The sequence below is a fragment of the Alosa alosa genome, chromosome 24 (genome assembly GCF_017589495.1).
Source record: "Alosa alosa isolate M-15738 ecotype Scorff River chromosome 24, AALO_Geno_1.1, whole genome shotgun sequence".
Classification (NCBI taxonomy): Eukaryota; Metazoa; Chordata; class Actinopteri; order Clupeiformes; family Clupeidae; genus Alosa; species Alosa alosa.
Genome location: NC_063212.1, coordinates 3,587,693 through 3,615,407, shown reverse-complemented (window position 1 = coordinate 3,615,407; position 27,715 = coordinate 3,587,693). Strand labels below are relative to the sequence as shown.

At 38.8% G+C, this 27,715-nt stretch overlaps 1 protein-coding gene and 1 long non-coding RNA gene across 2 annotated transcripts; one reads left to right on the top strand and one right to left on the bottom strand.

Moving 5' to 3' along the window:
• Nucleotides 1-27,511, bottom strand: LOC125289296 (fatty-acid amide hydrolase 2-A-like; the record flags this gene model as incomplete). The annotated part of the gene is given in 9 exon segments (XM_048236050.1): nt 1-112; nt 228-347; nt 1,375-1,492; nt 7,454-7,589; nt 8,045-8,164; nt 23,586-23,795; nt 24,121-24,260; nt 24,833-24,915; nt 27,181-27,511. Coding segments are annotated over 9 exon segments (1,228 nt in total), but the record flags the coding sequence as incomplete, so codon positions are not given.
• On the top strand, nt 11,885-15,533 carry LOC125289298. The gene is made up of 3 exons (XR_007192618.1): nt 11,885-12,017; nt 14,780-14,926; nt 15,156-15,533. It is a non-coding gene; the product is annotated as an uncharacterized LOC125289298 (long non-coding RNA).
• Nucleotides 27,512-27,715: the final 204 nt, after the last annotated feature.

Here is a 27,715-nt window from a genome sequence, read left to right as displayed (position 1 = left end):
CTATTGCTGCCATAGTGTGTGAAGATCTTCCCAGCATCCACTTGACAAGCTCCAATGGAGGACAAATAGGTGACCCCTCCTCCCCCATATGCTCGGACATGGACTTTGGGGCCTGAAGATAACACTCAGTCAACACCAAAATCACACTCACTTTGGGTTATTGCTGTTGTGCATATGAAAAAAAAACTCACTACATCAACAAGTAATGACCTTACACTATCACCTACCTTTCCATCTTTGTCAGGTAGGCCCATGAGGGTCAAATAGATGCCAGCGGCATACTTGAGCTCTGGCAGACGCAACTCCTGAACTTTGACCCCAAGGTCTGCCTCCAGGTGCTCGACAACCTATAATAACACACAGACACACACACACTGGTTGGGGTCAGGGTTTAAAGGGTTAGCTTCCTCAAAAAAATGGCACTCAACATGTGCTCACTTCCGCCCCCATTTTCAAACAAGACAACGGTGTAACTTTCAAAAAACAGTCTCTGGCAAGTGACGTCACCAAAGTCCTTTTAGGCAAGTCCCTCCACTTGGTAGCCATATTGCAACGCATTTTGGGCACTACTCGGGCATGTATTTCGGGCAGAACTGCGCGTGTGCAAGGCTTCATGACACCAATTTTCCTCCAGCTGTGAGATTGGCACAATGTATTCACAACATACCACAAGATTGGCACGATGTATTCACATGTCAACTTTTGACGGAGGAAGAGGCGGAATATAGACGACTGCCATGCTTGCATTATGAACTAACTCCATACATTTCTATTGGAGATTCTTTGAGTGCTGTGTCTCATTAGAAAGTCTCTGACGTTCTGCGTCTGTCTTCTTTGGAGCATTTAACACAATAATAGGCGAAAATAATAAAACAACAGTTGTTAATGTATTTGAGTGCATATGTACAGTTGTGTTCAGAATAATAGCAGTGTGTTTTTAAAAAAGTGAATAAAGCTCAAAATCCTTAGAATAGCTGTTTGTAAAGAAAAATGCAAACACTGCTATTTTTTTGAACAGCCTAATATTCCTTTTTGTTCACTTTCTGTAAAGGTCTAACACAAACTTTATCAATTTTGGTCATGTTTTGATTTGAAATTGAATGTGCAGTGTTCCCAATGCATTGATATTATGGAATTAACAGCTATTCTAATGATTTTGAGCTTTATTCACTTTTTTAAAACACACTGCTATTATTCTGAACACAACTGTATGTGTGTTTATGTTTGTGCGTGTGTGTGTGTGTGTGTGTGTACATAGATGCATGGTTGTGTGTGTGTGTGTGTGTGTGTGTGTGTGTGTGTGTGTGTGTGTGTGTGTGTGCGCGCACACGTGTGATTTTGTGTGAGTGTGCATGTGTGTATAGTTTTTTATACCTTTCTCTGAGCTTGTATGAGCTGTTTGTCCACAGGAGAAGTGTATGGGGATCCTCCGTCATGAGGAACAGAAAAGAAACGCAGCTTCTTCAAGTCCACAGGTTCAGATAAGGAAAGCCTGAGAACACAGCAACATACATGAACACACACACACGTTAAGTTCTGAAGGTAAGAGGGTAAATAATTTATGTTGAGTGTTCTAAACATTTGTGTGTGTGCAGGGCCAGGTTAAGGTCATCTGGGGCCTCCCAGATCCCCCTCCCCTCTTTTTCCCCCAATATATACATTACCTTCAAGTCTCAAGCAAGTCCAAGTCATTTTTTGTGACAGTCTGGCAAGTCAAGTCAAGTCATAGCTTGGGTCAAGCAAGTCAAGTCAAGTCATAGCTTGGGTCAAGCAAGTCAAGTCAAGGCATGTCATAGCCAAATCATACAAATTAATGATGATTTACCCATGTTACCCATGTAAAATAAGCCACAATAGGCTAGTTATGAACTGCTGGAGTTTTATTTGTAACAAACAAATAGACATTACATTCATTCAAGCCACATGGCCTACATCTGAACGGTTTATATAATAACATGAAATGTATATGAATAAAAAAAAATGTATTTCAAGTAGACCTATTATAAAATAGCCTATTATTGTTTCAATATGCTTCCTGTCCTGACCTGTCACATCTCCAGGGACCCAATAATGTTGAAAAAGTGAACTAATCCATCAATCAAACGCTGCCACCGCCGTCACTGCCAAACTTTGACAAGCGACAGCGCAATGGGTTTTAGGAGGGTTTAGGACCGTCAATGCTATATCATATTATACATAAGCCTAACATGTGAAGTAAGCTACTTCTCTATGCTGATTGCTGGCAGTTAGCTAGGCCTACTTACTGTTGTTAGCCTACTACTAGGCTGTAACGTATGGAACAGGGACGTGTTTAAGAGGGAGGGAGAAAAAGAGGCGCTTACTTTAGGTTACATTGGCAACATTTTATATCAAGATTAAACTTGGACAAGAAAATGTTTCACTTTGCCATTTCACACATTTTAACCTAAAAGATTCAAAGCCAACTATTAACATGCCTTAAATTTGACGTTATGTTTCTAACACGACTAACTTCTGATGGATGAAAATCAACGTGGTGGTGGTTATGTCAAAGATTGTTAAGGCGGAGCAAGATATTTCATCAGGAGCCACTTCCGGGAACCCGGATCGCACGAGGGGGGGTCAAAATCCTCCTTTATGCAGAGCAGAGGCAGCGACTGCTCCATTGAAGTCTATGGGCATAGCTCAGAATTTTACCACATATGCTAAGGTCTTGGTTCTATAGAGTTAGGAATGTGAATTTCGGGCACGTTTTCATGATCTTCAAACCCTTCTGAACATTTCAGGTACCTTTTTAGCATTTTTGAGCATTCCAGTCTGGAGAAAATCGACTTTATATCAGGTGTGCGCCGGTTATTTATGCCGCTGCTGTTGGCCGGTTGCAACGTATGCTCATCAATACGTCATCGACACGCCTCTTTATGCAGACAGTATTCAATCCCCATTTCGCGCCCATAGACATGAACTACGACGAAGTATCTTGCTCCGCCTTAACAATCTTTGGTTATGTCGCTAATTTGCGCACTTGCAGACTGCTGTTCATTTCTCATTTGAGGAGTTGCCAGATACACATCCTCTGTGAAGCCAAAAATTATGTTTTGGTATAAACGTAGAGCCTTCCATATTTGCAAGTTAGCCTACCTCAGTCTGTCTCATTTGATCTGGCACTTGCTGTTGGTCTGTCGCGTCACTTGGTAACAATGACAGGTTTGCTCGCGTGACGCATTCAACAGCACCTAAGCAGATTTTCTAAAATCATAAAGTTAACTCCTTACTGTAATATCTATGAAAAAAAAAAAAAAAATCAAGTCATTTCAAGTCATTTGTCTCAAGTCTAAGTCAAGTCTCAAATCATGAATAGCAAGTCAAAGTCGAGTCTTTTATACATGTTGATCAAGCAAGTCTCAAGTCCTATAAAATGTGACTCGAGTCAAGTCATGTGAAACACGCAGTGTAGCGTGCACACACACAGACCAAATAAGGGGAGTGTCGGAACTGATAACGGTAACGTTGTCAGGGACAGGGTATGCCCATAGACAGTAAAAGAAATGGACGAACAGACTCCGTCGTTTTCAATGGGAGGGCACCAAGGGGGCAGGCGAATTCCCGGAAGTAGAAGAATCGACGTAGGCTGGAGGGACCACCTCTCTGCTAACTCCATAGAAGTCCATTCATTCTAGGATTTTTGAAATACCATAACTTCATATAACATATACCCCAGCGGATATTGTAGCTTTTTGTGTAATCAACATAAACACTACAAAGGCAAAACAGACTCCACTACCTCGTCCGTAATGTTGGTTACCCGTGAAGAAGAATGGTTAGCTTTGTTTGGTTGGAGGGAAGCTAGCTTTGGCCCATAATTTCTTCGGAGGGAGATCACCCGTATTGTTTGGATAAGAAGCTCAGTCCACCTTACTGTCTATGACGGTAACTTCGTAGCAAACCTAGCATACACCTAATCAGAGCAAAGTTAAGGTAAAGCATTACACAGAGGCAAACCTAATTTAAAAAAAAACGGCAGTAATCATTTCAGAGGTTTTCATGGATTGACCGAAACGGAAAAGTGGAAAGAAAATAGCTTGGAGGCTATAACTTTTTGTTTTGTTTTAGCATGACTGTTTTGAAGATGATCATGTATGGTAGCTTCAGCATTAACACTTAATTTGGTGAGGATGATATTAATAATAATACATAAATAAATGTTTAACTTTGATGACTTTGAAGGCTAAGGGAAATGTGAGAAAATTTCTGTGTGTCTATCATATGAGTTAAGATTCAGTTCTATGGCTATCGTCAATGGTTAAGTGTGAGCTTACAGTACTGGGGGATCAACTGAAAAATCGTTTCATTTGACTCCAGTGCCCTCTCATTGAAAACGACGGAGTCTGTTTGGCCCATTTCTTTTACTGTGTCTATGGAGGGCACTGAGTCAAATAGAACGATTTTTCAGTTGGTCCCCCAGTACTGGGCGCAGACTCATTTAACTTAACTTCGGACGCGAGCTAATGAACTGAATCTTGTAACTCATATGATAGATACACAGAAATTCTTCTCACACTTCCTTCGGGCCTTCAAAGTCATCAATAAAGTTAAACATTTATTTACGTATTATTATTAATATCATTCTCACCAAGTCGGTTAATGTTGCTACCATACATGCTAAAACAAAAAACAAAAAAGTTATAGCCTTGAAGCTAATCTTTCCACTTTTCCCACCCACGGTCAATCCATCAAAACCTCTGAAATGATTAGTGCCGTTTAAAAAAAAAAAAAAAAAAAAAATAGGTTTACTTTTTTTATTATTATTAGGTTGCCTCTGTGTAATTTTTTTTATCTTAACATAATGGGTCAAAGATCCGGACATTAGTCTTCGGGCTTTAACCTCTCTGATAATGGTCGTAGGTGCTAGGGTTTTGCCTATATAGATATATCTATGGTTTTGCTTTATGAGTTACCGGGCCATAGACAGTAAGGTGGACTGATTTTTATCCAAACAATACGGGTTATCTCCTACAAGGCCAAAAGACAGATTACGCTTCAAAGCTAGCTTCCCCTCCAACCAACAAGCTAACTATTCTTCTTACGGGTAACCAACGTTACAGACGAGTAATTGAGTCTGTTTTGCCTTTGTAGTGTTTATGTAGATTACACAGAAGCTACAACATCGCACAGGATATATGTTATACGAAGTTATGGTATTTAAAAAAATCCTAGGAATGAATGGATCCCCTATGGGAGTTAGTAGAGAGGTGGTCCCTCCAGCCTACGGCCGATTCTTCTACTCGAATCTGCCTGCCCCTTGGGTATGCCTAGACGTAGACTTATTACTATTTTGATCCTCGTCAGGGCAATCAAAGTTCAGGGCTTCATCCTCAGCCAATGACAAAGTGCCTTTAGTCACGCTTCAACTGGTGGAGTGAGTACTGTAGTTCAAAAGCCTCTTGGCTGCAGCATCAGTTTAATCCGCGACAGGAAATAAAACAAAAATAGTTTTTGATTAAAACCCAGGTAGCCTACTAGCAGTGTTGGGGGTAATGAATTACAAAGTTACACGCTTCTGTAATTTAGTTACATTATTGGGTGAAGTAAAGTAATGCATTACAATTCAAATTTCAGTAATTAGTTACAGTTAGGCTGAATAACTCATTCATTTAATGCTAATTTCACAATATCTCTAATATATTGACTTACCTTTTCCATAGCAGCTTAGAAAGATTGCTTTTATTTAAAAATATAAATTAGATGCATTCTTTCATTGTAGAGATAGAGCAAACATTCTCTCCCTGCACTGCCCTCCCTACTACTGCCCTGGCTTCAGCCCGTACCGCTTGTGCAAGGACTTGTCATGCAGATTACAACTGTCGCGGTGTAGCCTAGATTTTATTTAAAATTGATGCATCTGCTAAAGGAGAATTCCGGTGTGATATTGACCTAAAGTGTATTGAAACATGATACCGAAAAGGAACGATGTCCCTGTTGCACCACCATTGAAAAGCTGTTGGTAGCATCGGCTAACTAGTGCCAGATTTTGGAGTGCAGGGGACAAGCCGAGATGGGCTATGAGACATACGTTCACACTCGGTATCATGTTTTAATACACTTTAGGTCAATATCACACCGGAATTCTACTTTAACTTTGCAAAGTTAGTACACGTTGTCAATCGCAAACACATGTCTTTACATAACCAAAACATGTCAATCAACTTACTACAACTACAGCTTCAGTCTCTAGAGAAATGGAGCTTGTCAATTTAAGTGCAGTATCAAAAACAGAATAATTTCTTAGCACACTCTTGAACTGCTTGCCTTTTAGAGAATTAACATTCAACTGGCCATTCAGTTCGGTTTGAGTGGTTGGCTGATTCCCGTCACAAGTACTCAATGTATTTTTAGCCACGTAGTTCGATAGAGAGACGTTTGAGTAAATTTGTTCAAGGAGTTCAGATAGAGCCTGTATCAGGACCATATTTAGTTCAATGTGTTATATGTACTATTTTTGGTAGCCTACTGTACTTAAATGGCCAGTATTTTCTTTATTCATTGAAGCCTCTATATTTACAGTACAGGCTTGTGGCAATGCACAGTGTGCTATAGGTGCCAAAATCTGTGTTTGGTACTGCCACATTATGTGTTATGTACTGTCTTTTTCATTGCACTTTGTACGGCACTTTGGTCAGTGTACACTGTATTTTATGTGCCTTATAAATACATTTTACTTACTTTCTTACTAGTTTTGTTCTAGCAAAGGCTGGCGTTAAACAGTGGTAATAGCCTAACGTTTTGACAAGCACACCAATCTTGCTTACCTTGTTCTTGCGACTTGCCCATTTGAAATAACTCTTCTAGCTTTGCTGTCTTCATCCTTTCTGTTTTCGTTGTTTAAAAAAAATGTGTTATGGCCCCAGCAGTGGCGCGACTGGCTGGGGCACCTGCACCATACACCGGCGACCCGGGTTCAATTCCCGCCCCGTGGTCCTTTTCGGATCCCACCCCGACTCTCTCTCCCACTCACTTCCTGTCAATCTCCACTATCCTATCTAATTAAAGGCATAAAAAGCCCAAATAAATATACTTAAAAAAAAAAAAAAAAACATGTTATATTTTCACGATGAGTCTCGAGTTAGTGAATTAGCTTATAACATTGTGTGCTTAGTACACCTGCAGGCGCGCCTTACTAAAAACATTCTCTCTTTTTTCGAGCTCCGCTTTCATGTTTCCTAATCGTCATTTAGCATTACATTGTTGTCTGTAATAGCATGCATTGATACGGGCAACGATACGTGACTATAAGACAACGTAGGCTTCACTACGTGGTGGAGAAATGCATCAAAAATATCAAAATATGATCATATTATTATTTTTTTCTTTTTTAAATGTCCCGAGCCGGGGCCCCCTGGTGGCCGGGGCCCGGGGCAGCAGCCCCTTTACCCAATGCCCAAACACGGCCCTGTGTGTGTGTGTGTGTGTATACTTGTGAGCATTGGGTCCTGCCATGATCTTCAGCATGGGCAGCAGGTCTTCAGCGTAGCGGCACATGGGTCCAGTGCTCACATAGTCCTCCTGCCGACCAGAGAAAAGGGGATGCTGGCCGTCATTATTCACAATGTCTGTGTGGAAAACACACACACACACACACACACACACACAAACACACAATATTCAAACACTGTATTGAATATTGATGCCTGGAGTTACAATGCCACACTTCCATACATTCACACACACACACACACACACACAACTTATCATGGCTGTAGAATTGTTTATATATATATATATATATATATATATATATATATATATATATATATATATATATAGCATTAAGACATAACAAAAGTCCCTTCTGTTTCACAGGCACAAACCTATTATACCTACCTACATTATAATTACTGTACTGTATAACACAGTGCCTCATATCCACATACAGAAGTATGTAAAATTGGATTGTGGCTAATGATTACATTCCAACAGTATACATTATTGCACTGTAGTCTTTAATACATGACTATTTTGCACACAGCATATGTTATAGAACGATTAAGAACATATAAATACTCACGTGGGGTGCCCTTGTGGCCAAAGATGCCATTGAAGTAGCAGGGCAGACGGATGCTGCCGCCGATGTCTGAGCCCACCCCAAACACAGAGGCCCCTCCGCCCAGCAGACTACCCTCCCCTCCTGAGAGAGAGAGAGAATAGTCAGTTTCATTGATTGTAGTCAAAATTAATTGTTGCAGCATACGCTCGGCGAATGGAATGCTTCAGTTACGTGCCTTGTGCAGCCTCTCTGTCTCGCTCCATCATAGTAATTGCCTCAATTACCCTAGCAACCACTTTGCATGGTAATTCCTTCAGGAAATACAGGGTTCGTACACCTATTCCAAGATCAAATTCAAGCACTTTTCAAGCACTTTCAAGGTCAATTTTCAAGCTTTTCCAGCACTTTACAGCGGTGGCAAATGACATTATACGAATATACTAACTCAAAATGATTTTCACTTTTTTATCATTTAAAGATGGTTTTAACAGACAAAATTGTGTTTCTTTCTTAATAGCAGGAAAAGAAATTAAAGGAAAACTTAAAAATGTGTCACCTGTCTGGAAGTAGACTTTGCTTGCTATCTAACTGGCTGAGTCAATATACCAAAAAAATAAATAAATAAATAAATAAAATAAGAAAAGAAAATAATCACCCAACAAATAACTATTCTTTGCTGAATATGTGAACTCAAACTAATGTTAAGGCTGCTCTTTCATGACAGTCAAGACTGATTATGTCTCTTTCTTGCCTACAACGGCATGCAGACAGGCCTACATTTGTTATGATGAGCTACCAACCAGTAGGCTAGCAATGCGGAGATGTGACGTTGGGTGACGTAAAGATGACTGAGTTGTCATATAATTTGATAAATTTAACTTCTTGCCAAAAGGCACGATATGCACATATGCATGGTGTTTTAATGTCTTTCCACTTGTAGGTCCTATAAGCATTAAACCACAAAACTGAGCTGAAGTTTGACATGACCAAGCCAGGATTCAAATATCGAGGTCATGGGTGTTGATAGAAATGTTGCCCCCTGCAAAATACTATGGGGGTCCGGGGGCATGCCCCCAAGGAAGAAAACATTTAAAAATAACCCCTTAAATGATGACTTATGGTGAATATTGCGGAAACTAATAGATACATTTACATAAATATAATTTATACATTAAAGCATAAATCACACTTAGAAATACAGCCTATTAGGCATTTGGTACATTTATAAAAGAGCAAAGTAGCCTATATATGCCTATGAAAGACTTAACCATAGAGGGCTGTAATGTAAAGGCTATCATGATCATTTTGCCGTATGACGTAGAAACATTTGTTCAGTTTATAACATGTTTTGTTTATAACTTAAACCAACACACTTTTCCACAATATTCTACTTTTTTAGATGCACCTGTATATTTCAAGAGCAGTTTTGAGGATATTTATACTGTTCTCTGCTCCATCTATATTTAAGAATGCTCTGCTTCTCCTCATCAGAGTAGTGAATGTTGCATTTATAAATTGCAGGGTCATAGGCTGCGGAGCTTGTACTGTACCTTCTGACACAGTGAGTGTCACATCTTGTCTCTCACTCACTTGTGAGGGCCCTTTGCCTATTATTTCCCTCCCTTCTCCTAACTCTTTCTCCTCATTTCCACCTTTCTGCCTGATTTCCCTTCTCCCGTCTCCTGTGTAAATAACTGACCGATAATCAATATCATGCTTAGATAATATCCATATAAATATCTACTATTATCTACTATCTAGGCTACTATCAGTGCAGGTTAGCTAGCTGCAACTCCACTGAATTTCAGCATAACATTTTGAGTAGGCCTTGAAGTCAGCCTTTGTTCAGGTCTGACGATTATTTATTTTGGACAATGGATTTGTGGGTATTGAAGTTTATTTGAGCTGCGTGAGACACTGTGTTGCGTCGTTAGTTAGGACATAGCTCCGCGATAGCAGTCAACTGTACTTTCGTTTTCACATGTCAGGGGTATATCTACAACTACGTGTTGCGTGACGCTGCGTTGATGCAAGGATAATTGTCTTGTCGGATATTTTTAGTTAATGAATAAAACGAAATTTGAAGAAAGAAAGGTGACCTCTATGGTAGATACGGCCATAGACATGACTGGTGCGGTTTTGCATTCACATGCCATAAAGTTTCGTCTCCCTCTTCAACCTAACTTTTTCCTTGTCTTCCAATGATTGGAGCTAAGTGGCCTATTCAATAATATGTTAGCTTTAATGGCGACCTAGCTAGCAATGCATCTGTAAGACCCTAGGCCTACATGATTTCTGTTCAGCAGTCCGAAATAGCTGTTTTCTAACCAACGCTCATTGAAACGGCAACCTCACTTCATATTGATGGTCATCTCCGACTGTGTGCAGGGGGGCGTTGTCACGCATGAAAACAGACTGGCAGATCAGTCACATAGCCTACGCAGATCGGTGCGCAACCGAGGACCATGGCGGAGAAGTTTTAATTTTAAACTCTCCGACGTTCTGCATATAATAAGCTAACTATTCCGTCAGATAGCTATTTGTGTCAAAAGAAATACAATACATTTTCAAGCACTTCATCCGAAATGCAAGCACTTTTCAAACCTTGAAAACGCAACATTAAAATTCAAGCATTTTCAAGGATTTCAAGCACCCGTACGAACCCTGGAAATATTTCTCTTGTTAAGATATTGCTGTAGAGTACTGTAGACAAAATACAGTGTATAGCACACCCCTATTACCATGCTTTTTTAAATACTGAGAGTTCCATATTTTTTCCATAGTTCCATAGAGTTCCATATTTTTTACCTTTCTCCCTCCAGTCTCACTTTTTTCTTTATAGTGCAGTCCAGACAAATGCGTTTGTTCAATTTTCTTGGGGATTAGTAAAACTATAATTTGGAAACTTAACATGACAAATAAAAAAATACTTGATTACATTTTTTCAGAAGTCATTACTGCAGTCATTTTGGATCTGGAAAATTGTATTATTGGATAATTTGGGGATTTCTTGCCTTGCCTAAAATTAAACTAAATCTGAATTCAAATGTATTTCTCCCAGTCAGAGAGACCTTTTCCAAAAGTGTTTTTCATCACTACATGACTTATACAATTTATTCCTCAAACTGCCATGATGTCATTTGGACCTGTATAACTCCAAAATAATTGGACTGCGTTATACATCTGCATACTATATAGTCAGTAAGACAGAAAGCCAACAGCACCTAAGCTTCACATTTCCCCACTCTCCTCTATTTATCGAATACCATTTTGGTTGGCTAACAACATCTAATATTATATAAAACTGAGAATAGCGGAGCACAAAACGGCTATATGCACTAAGAATACCACCTACGCTATTGCAAGACACTACATGGAAGCCAATCACGGTTCCCCGGCATCACTTAAATTCTGGGGCATTGAAAAAGTCTCCACACCACTAGAGGCGGCAATGTTATTAAGAAGCTTCTATGCAGGGAGGCCTATTGGATCTACACACTGGGCACACCTGAGCCTTCTGGTCTCAATGAAGAATTGAGCCCGTCATGTTTCCTGTAATACTAGGTTAATATATGACTTTTAGCCATCGACTCTTAAAATAAAAAAAAATAAATAAATAAAAATAAAATTGATTGAAAAGTAGTTTTTTTTTTTATTACTGGTGAGTTTTCTCATCTCCATGAAATGTCTAGCAATTAGCTTTTTCTTTTTCTTTTCTTTCTCTTGTTGGTTCATTTAGTTATTGTTTCATTGTATAGATAGATAGATAGATAGATAGATAGATACTTTATTGATCCCCAGGGGAAGCTTATGTGTAAAAAAAGTTTTACTTGTATTTTTCTTTTGGCTAACATACTTATTGAGTGCAGCCCTTGGAGGGAGGCCCAAGATCTGCCACGCCTTCTACACCTGATTGTGATTCTTTTTTCACATAATGGGCGCTCCTGTCCATGCTATGCAAGGACTCTGAGGAAGATACATGAAGCATCGAAACGTTAGTCCCTTTTGTGCACCTTAATTAAAGTTTATAGCTAATACTACATCTGTGCTGCTCCGAATTTTTACTTTTAGTATATCTACACGGTCCGCTCTTCCTGTGATGCACCAGATGTAATGCTGCAGAAGCGTGGTGGATCCACTCTTTTGTGAAAACATCTATTATTTTTTTAATTCTCTCTCTCTCTCTCAAATTCAAAAAGAGCTTTATTGGCATGCCATGTGGTGTTAAAACAACACCAACTAAGAAAAATAAACTTATGACTGCTAAACTTCAACAATAAGACTTCATTTTTTTTCACAGAGGAAGGAAATATATTTTTTAAATTAATAAATAAATTCATACATAAAAGGAAACTAGTAACTAAGATTCACCATATTTTTGGTAATATCAAAATGAAAAGGAAATATAAATTTGTATGTCAAAATTGAGCTATGATAAAAAAAAAAGGAAACTTATTAATGCACCTAAATAAAACGGAAACCTATAAATAAATTAACCTACATAAAAAGGAAACTTATAAAATAATTATATTACATGCAGAAAGGAAACTTATAATAAAATATACTACACATTTAAAAGGGATGCTTATAACTAACCTAATCTACAGAAATAAAAGAAAACTTATGACCTTAAACGTATTTCTATAAACTAAAAGAAAGTTAACCATAGGAAAAAAGGAAACCTCTAACCTTATACTTGAAATATTGATTTTACCGAAATGCATAATATGTATGCATATATAATATGTATATTATACACTAGTAAAACACTAACATGAGGGTAAGATTTTGAAATGTTAACATGTCACTCTGGTTTTGTGGCAGGTCATTATGTAATCTGCAGCTATATTTGAGCAATTTTTGTTCTCACCCAGTAGTATACATATTTTGGACTGGCGTGGTAGATTTTCAAAATCATGTATATGTTTTGTTAATTCTGCAAAAAAAATCTGTTATAGACGTATATTTACAACAATAAAGTAGGAAGTGTTCTTCATTTTCAACCTCATTTATACAGAAACCACAGCTTCTCATTTCTCGAGGCAGCCATGTTTGTTTATGTCTGCCTGTTTCAATATGTAGATTGTGGTCACTGATTCTACATTTTGTCATTAGGCTTCTTTTTTTCCTGTCTTTGATGTTATTGAAGTAGGGAGCTTATTATTATTATTATTATTATTATTATTACAGTGCATGAAAATGCACTGTTCTGTTATCCGAAACGTTAGTTAAGTTAGCTAAGTAGCATGGTTAACATAGTTAACATTGCTAACATAGTTAGCATGTTTATCAAAACTGCTTGAAAACGTTAGCTAAGTTAGCTAAGTAGCATGGTTAGCATGGCTAGCACTGCTATAAATCATTAGCTAAGTAGCATGGTTAGCATAGTAAAAAATCTTAGCATAACTGCAAGCAAACATTAGAGCCATTCCAACTTTCAGTTATCGTCAAATATCTACCTATACACAGCCATTAAACTATTTGAATATCAACATTCATTAAACTTCCAGTCTGTCAACAACTTTTAAACTATTTACCTTCAACTTTTAAACTATCTATTAAACTAGCTGTCTATCAACAACTTTTAAACTATCTACTGTCTATCAACAACTTCTAAACTATCTACATTCAGCTTTTAAACAGTCTACTTTTAAACTATCAACTTTTATTAAGCTATGCAACCACCATGTCTATCCTAGCATCACCGTAGTAACCACCTCTGTATTATCTGTTTTAACTATACATGATATTTTACATCACAACTTTAGCATTTTCATTTCTCTTGAACAGTTTAACTTAGAAACTTTGTTCAAACTTTGTAACGTAGGTCTTCAAACGTACCAGGTTGCTATGTCTTTTCAACTTTGAAACTTTTATACTTTTTCAACTATTAAAGAAAAACTTTTTAAAAATCCCCATAGACTTAACATTGCCGACAGACATTATAATAATGCCATTGCCAATTAGAATCCTATGCCAGGTGTTCAGGCCACCTGCAGCCTCAGGCTTTAAGCATACAATCTGGGTCAATTAAGACTACACATCCTATTCAACTGTTTCCTCTGCCCAAAACTGTTTCAAAATAAAAGTCCTCACTACAATAATCCACTGTTAAACAATGTAACCCATTAAACTACTGAACTTTTTACATTCAACTTTTAAACGGTCTACTTTTAAACTATCATTAAACTATCTATTAAACTAGCTGTCTATCAACAACTTTTAAACTATCTACATTCAACTTTTAAACTTTTAAACTATATACATTCAACTTGTAAACAGTGCACTTTTAAAAATGATCATTAAACTATCTATCTATTAAAGGGGTGATAGAATGATGATATAGGGTGGTTTGTGCTGGTCTCTGAATAGGGTGTGTAACATTGGTTGGGCTGAAAATGACATATGTGCTGTTCTATGCGCCCTAATAGCCTGGGTGTTCCCATGCTGCCTTGCGCGCGATTTGATTCACGCTGCTAAGGCAGCCTGGAGACCATGGAGCATTTACATAGTAGGCTACAATGGAGTAGAGTACAATAATCAAAAATCCTTTAAATATCACTGTTTAAAATACAGTAGGTACAGTCAGTGTAATGTAATCTTGTAACTATCCTGCTGACATCTGATTGAGATTTACCTTCTTTCCATGTAGTAGCCTAATATGTGATCTTACAACTCTGGTACTTTGCTACTTTGTGCTACCTGCTCATTCAAAATTATGAAATAACAGCAGGGAAATTATGTTTGTTTTTACAGGTTATTAAAAGAATGACCCAGGTTCCTGAGGAGCTGACCTGAATGACCATTATGGCCTCAATCCGTTGTGCCTCTATATTCTTTGCAAAATGCAATGAATATTTACAGAGCTGACCATGGCCGTTTGAGAATCAGAGGAATGGAAAGGTGAGGACAATCTGATACAAGTGTTAGCAGTTACAGTATAGAAAATAAAATATTTTTAACCAATACACATTCATTATTGGTTCAGCATATTGCAAAAACACAGTTTGATCAACACCACAAAATGATAAACTTTTTTTTTTTTTTCAACAATCGTCCAGTGATACTCTGATGTAAAATATTAAAAAATAAATAGTAAAAAAATTGCTTTTCCACCCTGTTCTCGTTGCAGGCAATGAAGTGACTTGGCCTACAGGTCTTTTGTGAGCAGGAGCTGGGGTTTCCTTAGAAGAAGCGTCCGTGTCATGATCCCCTTGTGTGTGGTGCTACGCATATGGAGGGAGCTTCCGGATACTTCAGGCCAGTACGTTGGATTCAGACCCCTTTTCGACTGAACTGTGACATGTTCAGCAACAGCATCCTCCATGGAAGGTCTGTCAAGCTGAGCACACAAGTCCTGGGGCACAGGAATCCGCTGGACGGCATCCCAATAAGGAAGAGGGTCTTTGATGATCTCGAAGAGGACAAGAAAGAGGACTTATATTGGATACTGTAATACAGTGCATTGTAGGCTGTATACTGTACAATAAACAAATTGTATGGCCCTGAACATTGTGCTTTGTTTACAGTACTGATGATGATTTTGACACCAGTAGCATCAGGTCTAAGACAGCCTGTTGTGTGTGAATTGATAAGTTCTTTTTAGTGCCTATACTGTTGCACATTTTGATTTGTTGTTTGTAATAAAAACATATTTTATTAAACTTACAAATTGTTTGGCAAGTCTGTACATAGTTTCTCCTTGGCTGTCTTCTGTTGTGGGGACTCAGCATTCTCATTGAAATGCATGGCTGCTAGATAAAACCTAAACCAAACAACAGAAATGTTGTAACATAAGTGAAAGTCACTTTTGCATGCACACACCAAGCTGTTAACTCACAGCAAAAGCATTTGCTAATATTCTAAGCCCCGCAAGATTCCACACTTGGGGCATCTGTTTGGCATGCTGCCGTTCTTGTAATGTTCTAAAATAAGAACGTGCAAATAAATCCATTGTATCTAGACAACACGGTTTTCAACATATCGACTAGATATCATTTGAATTGATAACGTGAAGTTGTTTCCACTTCTGACGTCAAAAACGTATGTGTTATATGGGTATGGGTTATATTACAGCTTAGCAACCAAACTATCGTGTTACTCAGCTTCAGTTAGTTAGTTTTATCCGAATGACACACATTAAAATGAAATAGCCTTGCAAACAAACTAAATCACACATTCTACTTGCTAGATACACGTTAGCATGGTTAATAACTGCTTAGCGACAAAATAATACTTACAGCATGCGGTTGTGATGACCTTACGGTCGGAACAGCCCCTCGTTTAAGTAACAGCAGCTTAGCAAATCCTGCTTAACTGTACAAGGTTTTGAAAACTGCCTTTGGTGAAATGTTTTGCAAATTAATGGGATTTTGCAGGGTTCTCTGTATGTCCATTTCATGCCCCTCCACTTTTGAATCCTTGGGATCACTATTCATTATTTGACAAAGTAAACTGCTCGGTTTTGCATTCTATGAAGAACTGTCCTTTAAACTAGTAAATGTCTATCAACAAGTGTTTGTCTCATTTAAGCTCTCCTTGTCAGAGCACCATCAACTATGTAAATTTTCAAATGTACAGGCCAGAGCCAAATAAGGTACCACCTGCGAAGTTTGCGTGAACTTAGTTAGCATTGTTAGCGTTTTATAGTTTAATTGTGAGATTTGCATAGGAAGGAGGTGTTGGGGTTTTGAAAATCATTTTCATCTATGACAAAGTAAACTCGGTTTTGCATTCTATGACCCCTTTAAACTAGCTGTCTATCAACAACTTTTAACTTGTCATCAACTATGACTCGTACCCACTGTAGCTAGTTAGCATTGTTAGCATAGTTAAAAGTTTTAATTTTTTAGCAAAACTGCTCGAAAACAGTTAGCTAAGTAGTATAGTTAGCATGTTAGCATTGCTAGCATAGTTAACATGTTTAACAAAACTGCTAGAAAATGTTAGCTAAGTAGCATGGTTAGCTTGTTAGCATTGCTAACATAATTAGCATGTTTAGCAAAACTGCTAGAAAATGTTAGCTAAGTAAGATGGTTAGCATAGTTAGCATGTTTAACATTGCAAGCATTTTTAGCAAAACATTAGCTAGGTAGCATGGTTACCATTGCTAACATAGTTAGCATTTTTAGCAAAACTGCTAGAAAACATTAGCTAAGTTAGCTAAATAGCATGGTTAATATAGTTAACATTGCTAACATAGTTAGCATGTTTAGCAAAACTGCTAGAAAACATTAGCTAAGTAGCATGGTTAGCATAGTTAAAAATGTTAGCATAACTGCTAGCAAACATTAGAGCCATTCCAACTTTTAGTTATCGTCAAATATCTACCTATACACAGCTATTAAACTATTTGAATATCAACATTTATTAAATTTTCAGTCTATCAACAACTTTTAAACTATCTACATTCAGCTAATTAAAAAGTCTACTTTTAAACTATCAACTTTTTTAAGCTATGAAACCACCATGTCTGTTCTAGGATCACCGCAGTAACCAGCTCTGTATTATCTATTTTAACTATACATGATATTTTACATCACAACTTTTGCATTTTCATGCACTGGTAATTCCTTGGGAATTGCATTTCTAGTCTTCTTATTATTCTTCCCACCAAATGTCTGCGTCTAATTCAGCTTCAACCGTTTAACGTAGAAACTTTGTTCAAACTTTGTAACGTAGGTCTTGAAAAGGACACGTGGGGAATGTATTTTTCACTTTTGTAAACTTTATACTTTTTGAGATATTAATAAAAAAAACAAGCTTATTTTCCCCCATAGACTTAACATGGGCTGATGACATCACAATGGGCTAATTAACTTGATTTGCACCTGTATCAACTTCCAGCTGCTCACTACTAGGACCCATCAAAGGGCAGTTAAACTGATTGCACCTGTATCAACTGCTTTCTGCTTAACTAGGCCAACTCTCTCTGTGTCTCTCCATTCTACAAGGATATAAGGCACATTCCATCCAACTTTCTATCCATTCTCTTTAAACCATTCACTCATCCACCCATTAAACTATCCACCAACATCTATTAAGCAATCTGCCTATCAACATCCATTACACTATCTAAATTCAACTTTTAAACTATATACTAATTCACTATTAAATAATTTAACTATTTAAACTACTCAACTATTTAACTGTTTAGACATTTCAACTGTCAGTTGTTATCAACTATGACTCCTGCCAACTGTTTCCAAATAAAAGTTTGTTTTGCATTTTATGTTAATATACAGTATATTTATATTTTCATGCACTGGTAATTTCCTCGAAATTACATTTTCTAGTTAATATTATTTTTGTTTGCAAGATTGAATAGAGGGTCACCATGATGGGTAAAGGACTTGTTCTTGAAAGCTTTATGATGGAAGGTCTCAGTGTTGCTTTTTGCCAGATGGAACCAAAATTTAGATGCCCTTTTGTCGATGTCAAGGAGTAAAGGGAACCTCCCCAACTCTGTACGAATTGCTAGGTTGGAGGTTGTTCTATGAACACCCAAGATATTTTTACAGATTTGTAGGTGGAGTACTTCTGTTGGACTTTAGTCCCACTGTTTGTAGTTCAGTCCATACAGTGGCCCCAAACAGTGTTGCCAACTTAGCGACTTTGTCGCCATATTTAGCGAGATTTCAGACCCCCCCCAAGCGACTTTTTTTGTGAAAAGCGACTAGCGACAAATCTAGCTACTTTTTCTGGCGTTCTTGGAGACTTTTTGACACTCTGATGTGATGGCATGTAACTTCCCTTTTTACTCTTCTGAGTGAGCAGTGAGTTCGGCTGTGCTGTGTAAGGGTCTCAGCGCTGTTTCGTTTGTGAATTAGGCCTACCCTACATCGAGTTCGCCCATGGCCTATGTAGCCCATGTTATCCACGGAAGTAGATGTTCTATAGATCTAACAGCTCAGACAACGTTATTGGAAGGTGCAGCAACTTCGGGTGAGATTACAACCAGAGTCAACGAGACGAGAGCAATGATGACAGGGAAACAGGGAGACGCTTTCCAGCACCGTTCAACAAAGGAAAGTAGGCTTCAGACTTCAAGATGTGCAAAGCAAATGCAGCAGTTGGGAATAGGTTGGAAATTACTGATTTTCAGCCACTTAATGCTCATTCTGGTGTAGCCATACAAGATGTACAGAAGTGTAAAGTGTATCAATTACCCTAATATACAAGCAACATCATTCACAAGCAGATAGTTAAAAATCGAGCATACAAGTTAGAAAAACCTAAAGCATTCGTTTAGGCTATGTAGCCTCAATGTTGTCAATGCAGGACAGACTGTCGGCTGAGGGAAAAATAATTCTTTCGGTCTGTCCGAGTGACATTAACTAAATAAATCCAAATTATAGCCATTGTCGTAAGGTTAAATTGTGTGTAGCCTATGGTGAAGTTATAATCAGACTTCAAGCTGTGCAAAGCAAATGCAGCAGTTGGGAATAGGTTGGAAATTACTGATTTTCAGCCACTTAATGCTCATTCTGGTGTAGTCATACAAGATGTACAGAAGTGTAAAGTGTATCAATTACCCTAATATATATTAAAGGAGAATTCCGGTGTGATATTGACCTAAAGTGTATTGAAACATGATACCGAGTGTGAACATATGTCTCATAGCCCATCTCGGCCTGTCCCCTGCACTCCAAAATCTGGCGCTAGTTAGCCGATGCTACCAACAGCTTTTTCAATAGTGGTGCTTCGGCATCGGGCTAAAAATAATTCAGTGGAAATGCATGGATTCCAGTTTCTTCCAGTAGCAGCAACTGGAATCCATGCATTTCCACTGAATTATTTTTGGAATCTGATCCCTTATCATACCTGTTGATTCTTACTCGTTGCTCGACTTATCGTGACTAAATTCAAGATGGCTGCAAACGCTAAACTTCATGAAGATACTGTCTGTATAAATCGTCTTGTAAGTAAACTACCAGTGCTTTTTCAAAGTTCTCAATGTCTCGTTTTAAATGTCAGGGCCCTCGGAAGTCTACCAATGAAGTGTGGAGATGCATTGAGCCTCGTAAATGGGTGTAAAACAGTGATTTATTTGCATGGCTAGCCCGATGCCGAAGCACCACTATTGAAAAAGCTGTTGGTAGCATCGGCTAACTAGCGCCAGATTTTAGAGTGCAGGGGACAAGCCGAGATGGGCTATGAGACACACGTTCACACTCGGTATCATGTTTCAATACACTTTGGGTCAATATCACACCGGAATTCTCCTTTAAATTAAATATATTTAAATTAGGATCTTAAAGTTGCCTATTTGAGTAGGCCTTGGAGAAAAGCAAACAGGTGTAAAGGGAAATTAAAGGGCCATCACCGTTTTGTTTTGTTTTTTGGACGTAATTGATATGCAAATTAGTGGCCCCAAATTTCACTGCCATAGAGGGAAATTGGCTTGGAGTCAATTATCTTAAGCCAAAATTTAGTGGGTGGATTGAGCTTTTGAAGCTGCTTCTTGAAGCTGTCCTAGATAATTATAATTAGTTGTTTCCTTAATGACAGTTTCTTCAATTTTGAAATTGTCTTTTTTAGATGTTTTTGGTTTCTTCTGGGAAATCATTATTTTTGTTTTGTCAGTATTAATTGGCAATGCCCAGTTTCTACTGAAAGTGTGTAGGATGTTGAGACTCTCTTGCAGGCTTTTTTTTGATGGCGATAGAAGCACAATATCATCTGCAAAAAGAAGACACTTTATATTTGTGCTGTCAAGTACAAGTCCAGAACCTGTTGAACCGTCTATTTCTTTAGCCAGTTCATTAATGAATATGTTGAACAGTATCGGGCTTAGGCTGCATCCTTGTCTGACTCCTCTGCTTTGTTTAAAAAACTCTGTTCTCGACTTGTTGATTTTTATAGAACATTTATTTTGCTTGTATATGTCTTTTATAATGGAGTAGATATTGCCTCTTATATCACTCTCTAGGATTTTCAATAACATGCCTTCGTGCCAGACAGTCAAAAGCCTTTTGGAAATCAACAAAACATGCATAAATCTTTCCTTTGTTTGTTTTCTGTACATACTGTTCTATAAGTGTGTTGATAGTGTAGATGTGATCTGTTGTCCTAAATTCTGGAAGGAAGCCTATCTGACTTTTACATAGAATGTTTTTATTCTGTAAAAAGGTAAGTATTCTTGTTTTTAAGATATCACAGAATATGTTACCAAGAATGCTGGTCACACAGATCCCACGATAATTATTTGGGTCCATTTTGTTGCCACTTTTATGCACTGGTGTGATCAATCCTTGGTTCCATATCATGGGAAAGTATCCAGAACTCATAACAAGGTTGAACAGTTTGAGGATTGCTTGTCGTGTTAGAGATGTACTATGTTTTAGCATTTCTGTTGAGATGTTATCAATTCCATAAGCTTTTCCTATTTTTAATGACTTAATTTAATACTTTACATACTTATACTTATTTAAATTCAGCTTAGGTGAGTCAAATATGTTTGATTAAATGCACTTTGGGCAGCCATGGCCCACTGGTTAGCACTCTGGACTTGTAACCGGAGGGTTGCCGGTTCGAGCCCCGACCCACTGGTTGAAGTGCCCTTGAGCAGGGCACCTAACCCCTCACAGCTCCCCGAGCGCCGCTGTTGTTGCAGGCAGCTCACAGCGCCGGGATTAGTGTGTGCTTCACCTCACTGTGTGCTGTGTTTCACTAATTCACGGATTGGGTTAAATGCAGAGACCAAATTTCCCTCACGGGATCAAAAGAGTATATATACTATACTATACATATATAGTTTGTTTTGTTTGTTGGGATCTGTACTGATTTACCCCATTTTACTGATTACTCCATTTTCTGTTTATTTCCTCTTTGATGCAGCACACATACCAGTAAAGAACAAAAGAACAACTGAATTGAAACATTAAAGTTCACTGGTGTTGCACCGAAACCTGCCATCTCCGTGTCATCACTCCATACCATTGAGCCTTCTGACCGAGGCTCTGCCTGCTCACCACACATTCACTCTACCTCGTCCCACATCGCCCCCTACAGTTCCTTCAGTTAGAATACTGTTGGGTTGTGGAGGTTAGCACACTATAACGTTACAGCTACTTGTCAATATGGACTTGTCGTGCAAGGCAAGTATAACTGTATAATTACAGGCTGTTCATCTTATTGACTCCGACACAGAACCCACCCCCCCTTCACCTACCACCACAAATACAATTCAATTCTGTGGGAAACACTGCCTTCCATTATCAGACCCTTCATCTTATCCACGACAAATAAATAGTCCTGTAGAATAGAGTATTGTTAGAATACTATTGGGTTGTAGAGATTAGCACACTAGAATAGAGTATTGTTAAAATACTATTGGGTTATGGAGCTTAGCACACTAGAATAGAGTACTGTTAGAATACTGTTGGGTTGTGGAGGTTAGCACACTATAACATTACAGCACAGGGTGATCCTAATTTTATGGATCAAATGTATTCCAATCCAACTCAAAAGTTTTGAACACCACAAAGTGAAGGTTTTATCCAGATCCAAGAATAGATTATGTGATCTAATACAATTTCAGGATCCTTGTTTCCCTTTGAACAACCCATTTTCAAGATTTGATCCAATCCGATAGCCGAAATCCGGTAACTGAAATCCGATAACTGAAATCCGATCACATTTCTTTTGAACAATTGGGCCCAAACAATCAAAGCATATGTAAACTAAAAAGCTATGCTACCTCATGTTAATTTTGCTCGGACCCCGTTAATCACCGCTTGCGGTTATATTTGTTATTACAACACTACTACAACCAATCAATTAAACCTATACCAGATAACTTTCAGGAACAAGTGCAACCAGTCAAACTTTTCATACATTTATTGGCTTAATACTGCACATTACAGTGAACACGTTTTTAATTATTTTACCAGGGATATGAGCCAAAAACAACAAGAACCCCTGAACTTGGAAAACATGAACGAGAACTAATATTATTTTTGTTTATCTTTGGCTTCCTAGCACAACCTCCAAGACATCCAGAAGCTTATCTTTCCTGGCCCTGCTTTCCCTCTCTTGCCTTTCCTCCAACGCCCTCATCCCTCTGTAATGCAGTTACTCCCTTTCTTGCTCCGCATTCTCTCTTCTTTCTTGTCTCTCTCTAGTCACCTTTTTTGCCTAAGCCAGTGTAAGGGTAGCCAGCTGGTCCATAGCTATGCAGTACGTACGTTTGTAAACCTCCCTCCCGACGCCTCAAGAACAGTTCTGGCAGACCCGGCTGCAGAGAGTAGTGATCGCGAGTTAAGACCCAGCTGTGTTCCAACATTAGGCCTACCTTACCCCATAAGGCTCTTACATGCATGTGGCTAACTGCTGATAACATTGCCAGTCTAACAAATATTATCTCCGCGATTGACTTTGTTGACTTTGTGATAGCCTATTAAACTTAATTTGCGCTGTGGTGTTGATAATGCTGCTAACCTTCAGTGAACACCGAGCTGAACTGTCATTCTGTGCTGCAACAATCTTGAATTGTTCTGATTCAAGCAGAGTGGAGGTCTGCATATTGGTGTGTTTTCTGTGTGTGCACACACACACTCACCTGAGCTCCCTCCAGCTGTGCGGTCCAGGCTATAGGGGTTTCTGGTAAGTCCGTAAAGGCGGTTGTGGCTCTCGATCCACATACACAGCTCTGGGGTGTTGGTGACCCCCATAGGAATGGCCCCTGCTCGCTTCAGGTAGGTCACAACTGGCGCATCCACACTGGCCAACACCTTTGCCCTGGAGACCAGGCCAGCTGCGTGTGGCATTCCTAAGAGGGAAAGGGTGGAGGAAGTACACAACACTGCAAGGTAAACTGTGACTAATGTGATACTAAAGGCTCTGGTATACTCTTGTGCACACAGTTGCACAAAAGTACACTTCTCATGCTTTTCAACATGTTTCAGCAAACACATCCATGCCTGTGACTAGCCCTGTTCTTGGCATTCCTACGAAAGGAGGGGTACAGTACACTAAAAGACAAGATTAGTGCTATGTGTTAGTGTGACGTTGTTAGGGTGTATGTGCTTGAGTGAGTGTGTGTGAGTTGAGAGTGACACTCAGTGTAACATATCTAAATGTGTGTGTGCGTGTACCTTGCACGGCGAAAGACTCCTTCACGGAGAGTGGGACCCCGAGCAGAGGGAGTCGTTCAGCCAGGGCCTCCTCTCCTCCTTCAGTCTCTTCCTCTATCAGTCTGTCTACCTGAGCAGCCTCCTGCAGAGCAGCAGAGAACCTGAGAGGGAGAGAGAGAGAAAGAGGGAGAGGGAGAGGGAGGGAGAGAGTCTGCCTATCTGTGTCTCTGGTTAAAAATCCAGTCACATACAAAAATTAGCCATATAGTGGTGTGCAGTAGCCCGTTGATAGCCCAAGCCCATTAATATTTGCACTACTTGGATTAGCGGTGCAGTATAGTTAGCTCATGTGGACTGTTTCAGGAGTTGACGGAAGCTAGTGGATGACTGACAACATATGTTTTGATGTGCTTTGTGCAGGTGTGACCATATCTTTATTATTTTATTTAAACACATTTGGTCAGTTTAATATCTATATGGAGAGAGTAGTTGAAAGGGGCTAGTGGAGGACTGACTGCTTTAATAAAGCCATGACAAGCTTGTATGATTGAACTGAAAGAGAGAAAGATGCTCTAATGGCAGTTCCTGGACATGGGTAACAGCTTATAAAGTTGGCTACCTGTGCTGTGGGTGTTAAGTTATGTTGTTGTGATAAACCTGTAGCCTACCACTGCCATACATGTTGCAACACACACACACACACACATACCACACACCAAAGAATGGGGATTACCTGAACTTGACCATGGCATTGAGTAGAGGGTTAACCTCCTGGATGCGGTCAATGTAAGCCTGGACCACATCAACACTTGACAACTGCATACACACAATAAATAACAGTCTGTAGTACAAGATGGTGCATGTTGTGCACACTCTATTTGCTTCTCACACTTTTCAACAATTTTCAGCAAACAAAGCAAACACATGCATATCTGTGAAGCCTTGTGCATAGGCCGGTTCTTGGCATTACTTAGAGGAGAGGGGGTATAATCCAGGAAAAGGACAGCTCTCATTTTGAAGCCAAAAATAGAACTAATTGTAAAATAATTTTGTTTAGCATAGGACTTTTAGTATGTTATTCTGGACACCTCATAGAAATTATTTAAGATGCCAAAAATGCTTTTACAATTAGTCTGTCGTAAAACGCTACTTTGCCTGGACTAGTAGGCTACAGTGTACTGCAAGATAGACAGTGATTGATTTACTGAGCTCTATGCTTATGTGAGTGTGACGGTAGGCTAACAACGCATTATGTAATAACTCGACAGGTCTAATACATTGTCACATCATTAGGCTGAAGCTGGAAGCCAATGTAATTCAGTCCTTCCAGGATTTCTTGACATTGTTGCGATCTAAAATGCCTGATTTCGCGACAACTTTTCTAAAAAATTGCGATGGAAGTTGCAGTGTTTTTAGCTGTTTGTTGCGAAGAAATTGCGAGAGGAAGTGAAAATTGCAAAAATAGTTGCGATTTTTTTTTTTTATAATTTTTTTTTGAGAATAATTAAGGTTAGTAAGACCAAAATTACACTGATCATCTTGATGCTTATTAAAAAGCATAAGTAAAGGTAAATAGTAAGGGTTACAGAAAATCATAGTAGGCCTACTTTATTTGTGTAAATACTTTGACTGGGGTAATTCACAAAGCAGTATAACCTTTCGTAGAACTGTTCAAAAAAGACAGCCCCAGAACCCCAGACAGAGATGGCATAATGTCATATGTTTCAATACATTCATATATGTTGTAATTCATATTAAGTTCATATCTTTTTAATAATTCATATTCTGTGACTTGCATAATTACTAATAGCCAACTAAGTATCTAGTAATTTCATATTGATTTAAACTATTAGACTACACTTTTCTTTAATGTTATTACATTGGTGGTGTGTAATTGACTGCCTGCCACTTTAAGGACGTGAGAGTAGCGTAATAACATATTTAAGTGGATTGGAACGCTTGCATCTCACTGTGTTCGGCTACGACTGGAAATAACTTTTTGCATAGTGCATTACGATATGTGGATAGAATTCGGGATGTTTTTTATGTCATTAGTTAAAATAAATGTTTAAAAATAACTCGTATGAAATCATTCTTGGATCATAGAAGAGGTAAATGTATTACAATGTTATTCATTTCTATGATATTTGTAGCACTGCACTACACAAACTGAGCCCACAACCTAGCAAACATGACACGAGCTAAAAGGACATCTCCAGGTGTAAACGTTTGTCGATGGGTTACATATTGTAGCCTACTCAAATGTCAGTAAACCAAGTAGGCCTTAATTAACTTACTTTCATAGCTTAGGCAGGTTAGCAACACTAGGTTGAGATGACAGATGCAAGTAAAGCAGATCATTAACGTTAGCATTCTATTTATTGTCATCAAAACTGCAGAGGAGTGAACAAGTTATAGGGCAGTCTCTGGTGTCTGCAGGGGTGAGTGTGGCATCTGAGTCAATATTCTGCGCGAGGGGCTGTTGTGGTAGGTGAAATTGAACCATGATGATTGGTCAAATTTGCTAAAAAGTTGCAGTGTTTGGACAAAATTGCGAGGTCGCACAGAATTCACGAGGATTTGCTGAATTTGCGTTAATTGTTGCGATCGCAACATCGCGAATTGCTGGAGGGACTGGAATTTGCTGCCGCTGGGTGCGTCTAGATTTCTAGGCTAGCATTTTGTAATAATGTGCCAAATTTGGTAATAAGCTACTTGTTTATTGCAAAACACAATTTAAGCAAGGTCGTAGGCACATACAAATAGACTAGACTTTGTCCTTAGTCAAATAGTGTAAAGTGTCGTCACTCGTCACTGGCAGTGCTTAAAGTGTAATTCCAGCCAAAATTGACCCGGGTGTTTTTCTGCATTAAAACACAACATCAAATGTGGAGTGGAAACATTTTGCCTCCGTGAGACTCATGTTCGAAACCCAACAAAACCTTCGTTGTTTTACTTTGACAATTTCCTGTTTGCAGAGCATTTTGTGTGGATGCTTCAGCAGACATACATTATACACGAACAGGTGATTTCGATGAGAATTGTGTAGCCTACAGTAAAAAAACACTTTATGATGCAAACCTCTCTCCGACGAATTTTCTTTGCAAGTTGCGTAGCAGACAGCTTCAGCAGCGGGTTGGTGACTGGAGGGACTTTGGTAGGTGCACCAGCGGTCGGTCTTGGACTTAGCAACCAAAATATAGCATATAACACGCCCATGAACGCACGCCTAACCCACACTTGCAATCGTTCGAAGTAGGTGAGCGCCATGGTGGCGATGTGTAAACTTCGCTCAGATGCTTTAAGTCAGGAAAAGCCTCTAACTGTTAGAGTCTAACACATTCTGCTCAGGCTGAACTGTCTAATATAGAGCATCACAGTCCCGCCCCTCCTCCGAGAGAGCGTAGTTTCCGGTGTTATACGGTAACTGGCTTTCATGTTAACTGGCTGGACTGTTTACTTTGCCTCTTGAGTTAACGTAACCGCCTTCTCTGGTGTGTTCAGCTGATGATTTAGCCTCCGATACCTGGCCGCAGATTCGTCTGTTTAACTGAAGTTCAAATGGACATGTTTGTGATGCTGCACTTTGTTGTTTAATAAAGCTTTACAACACGAT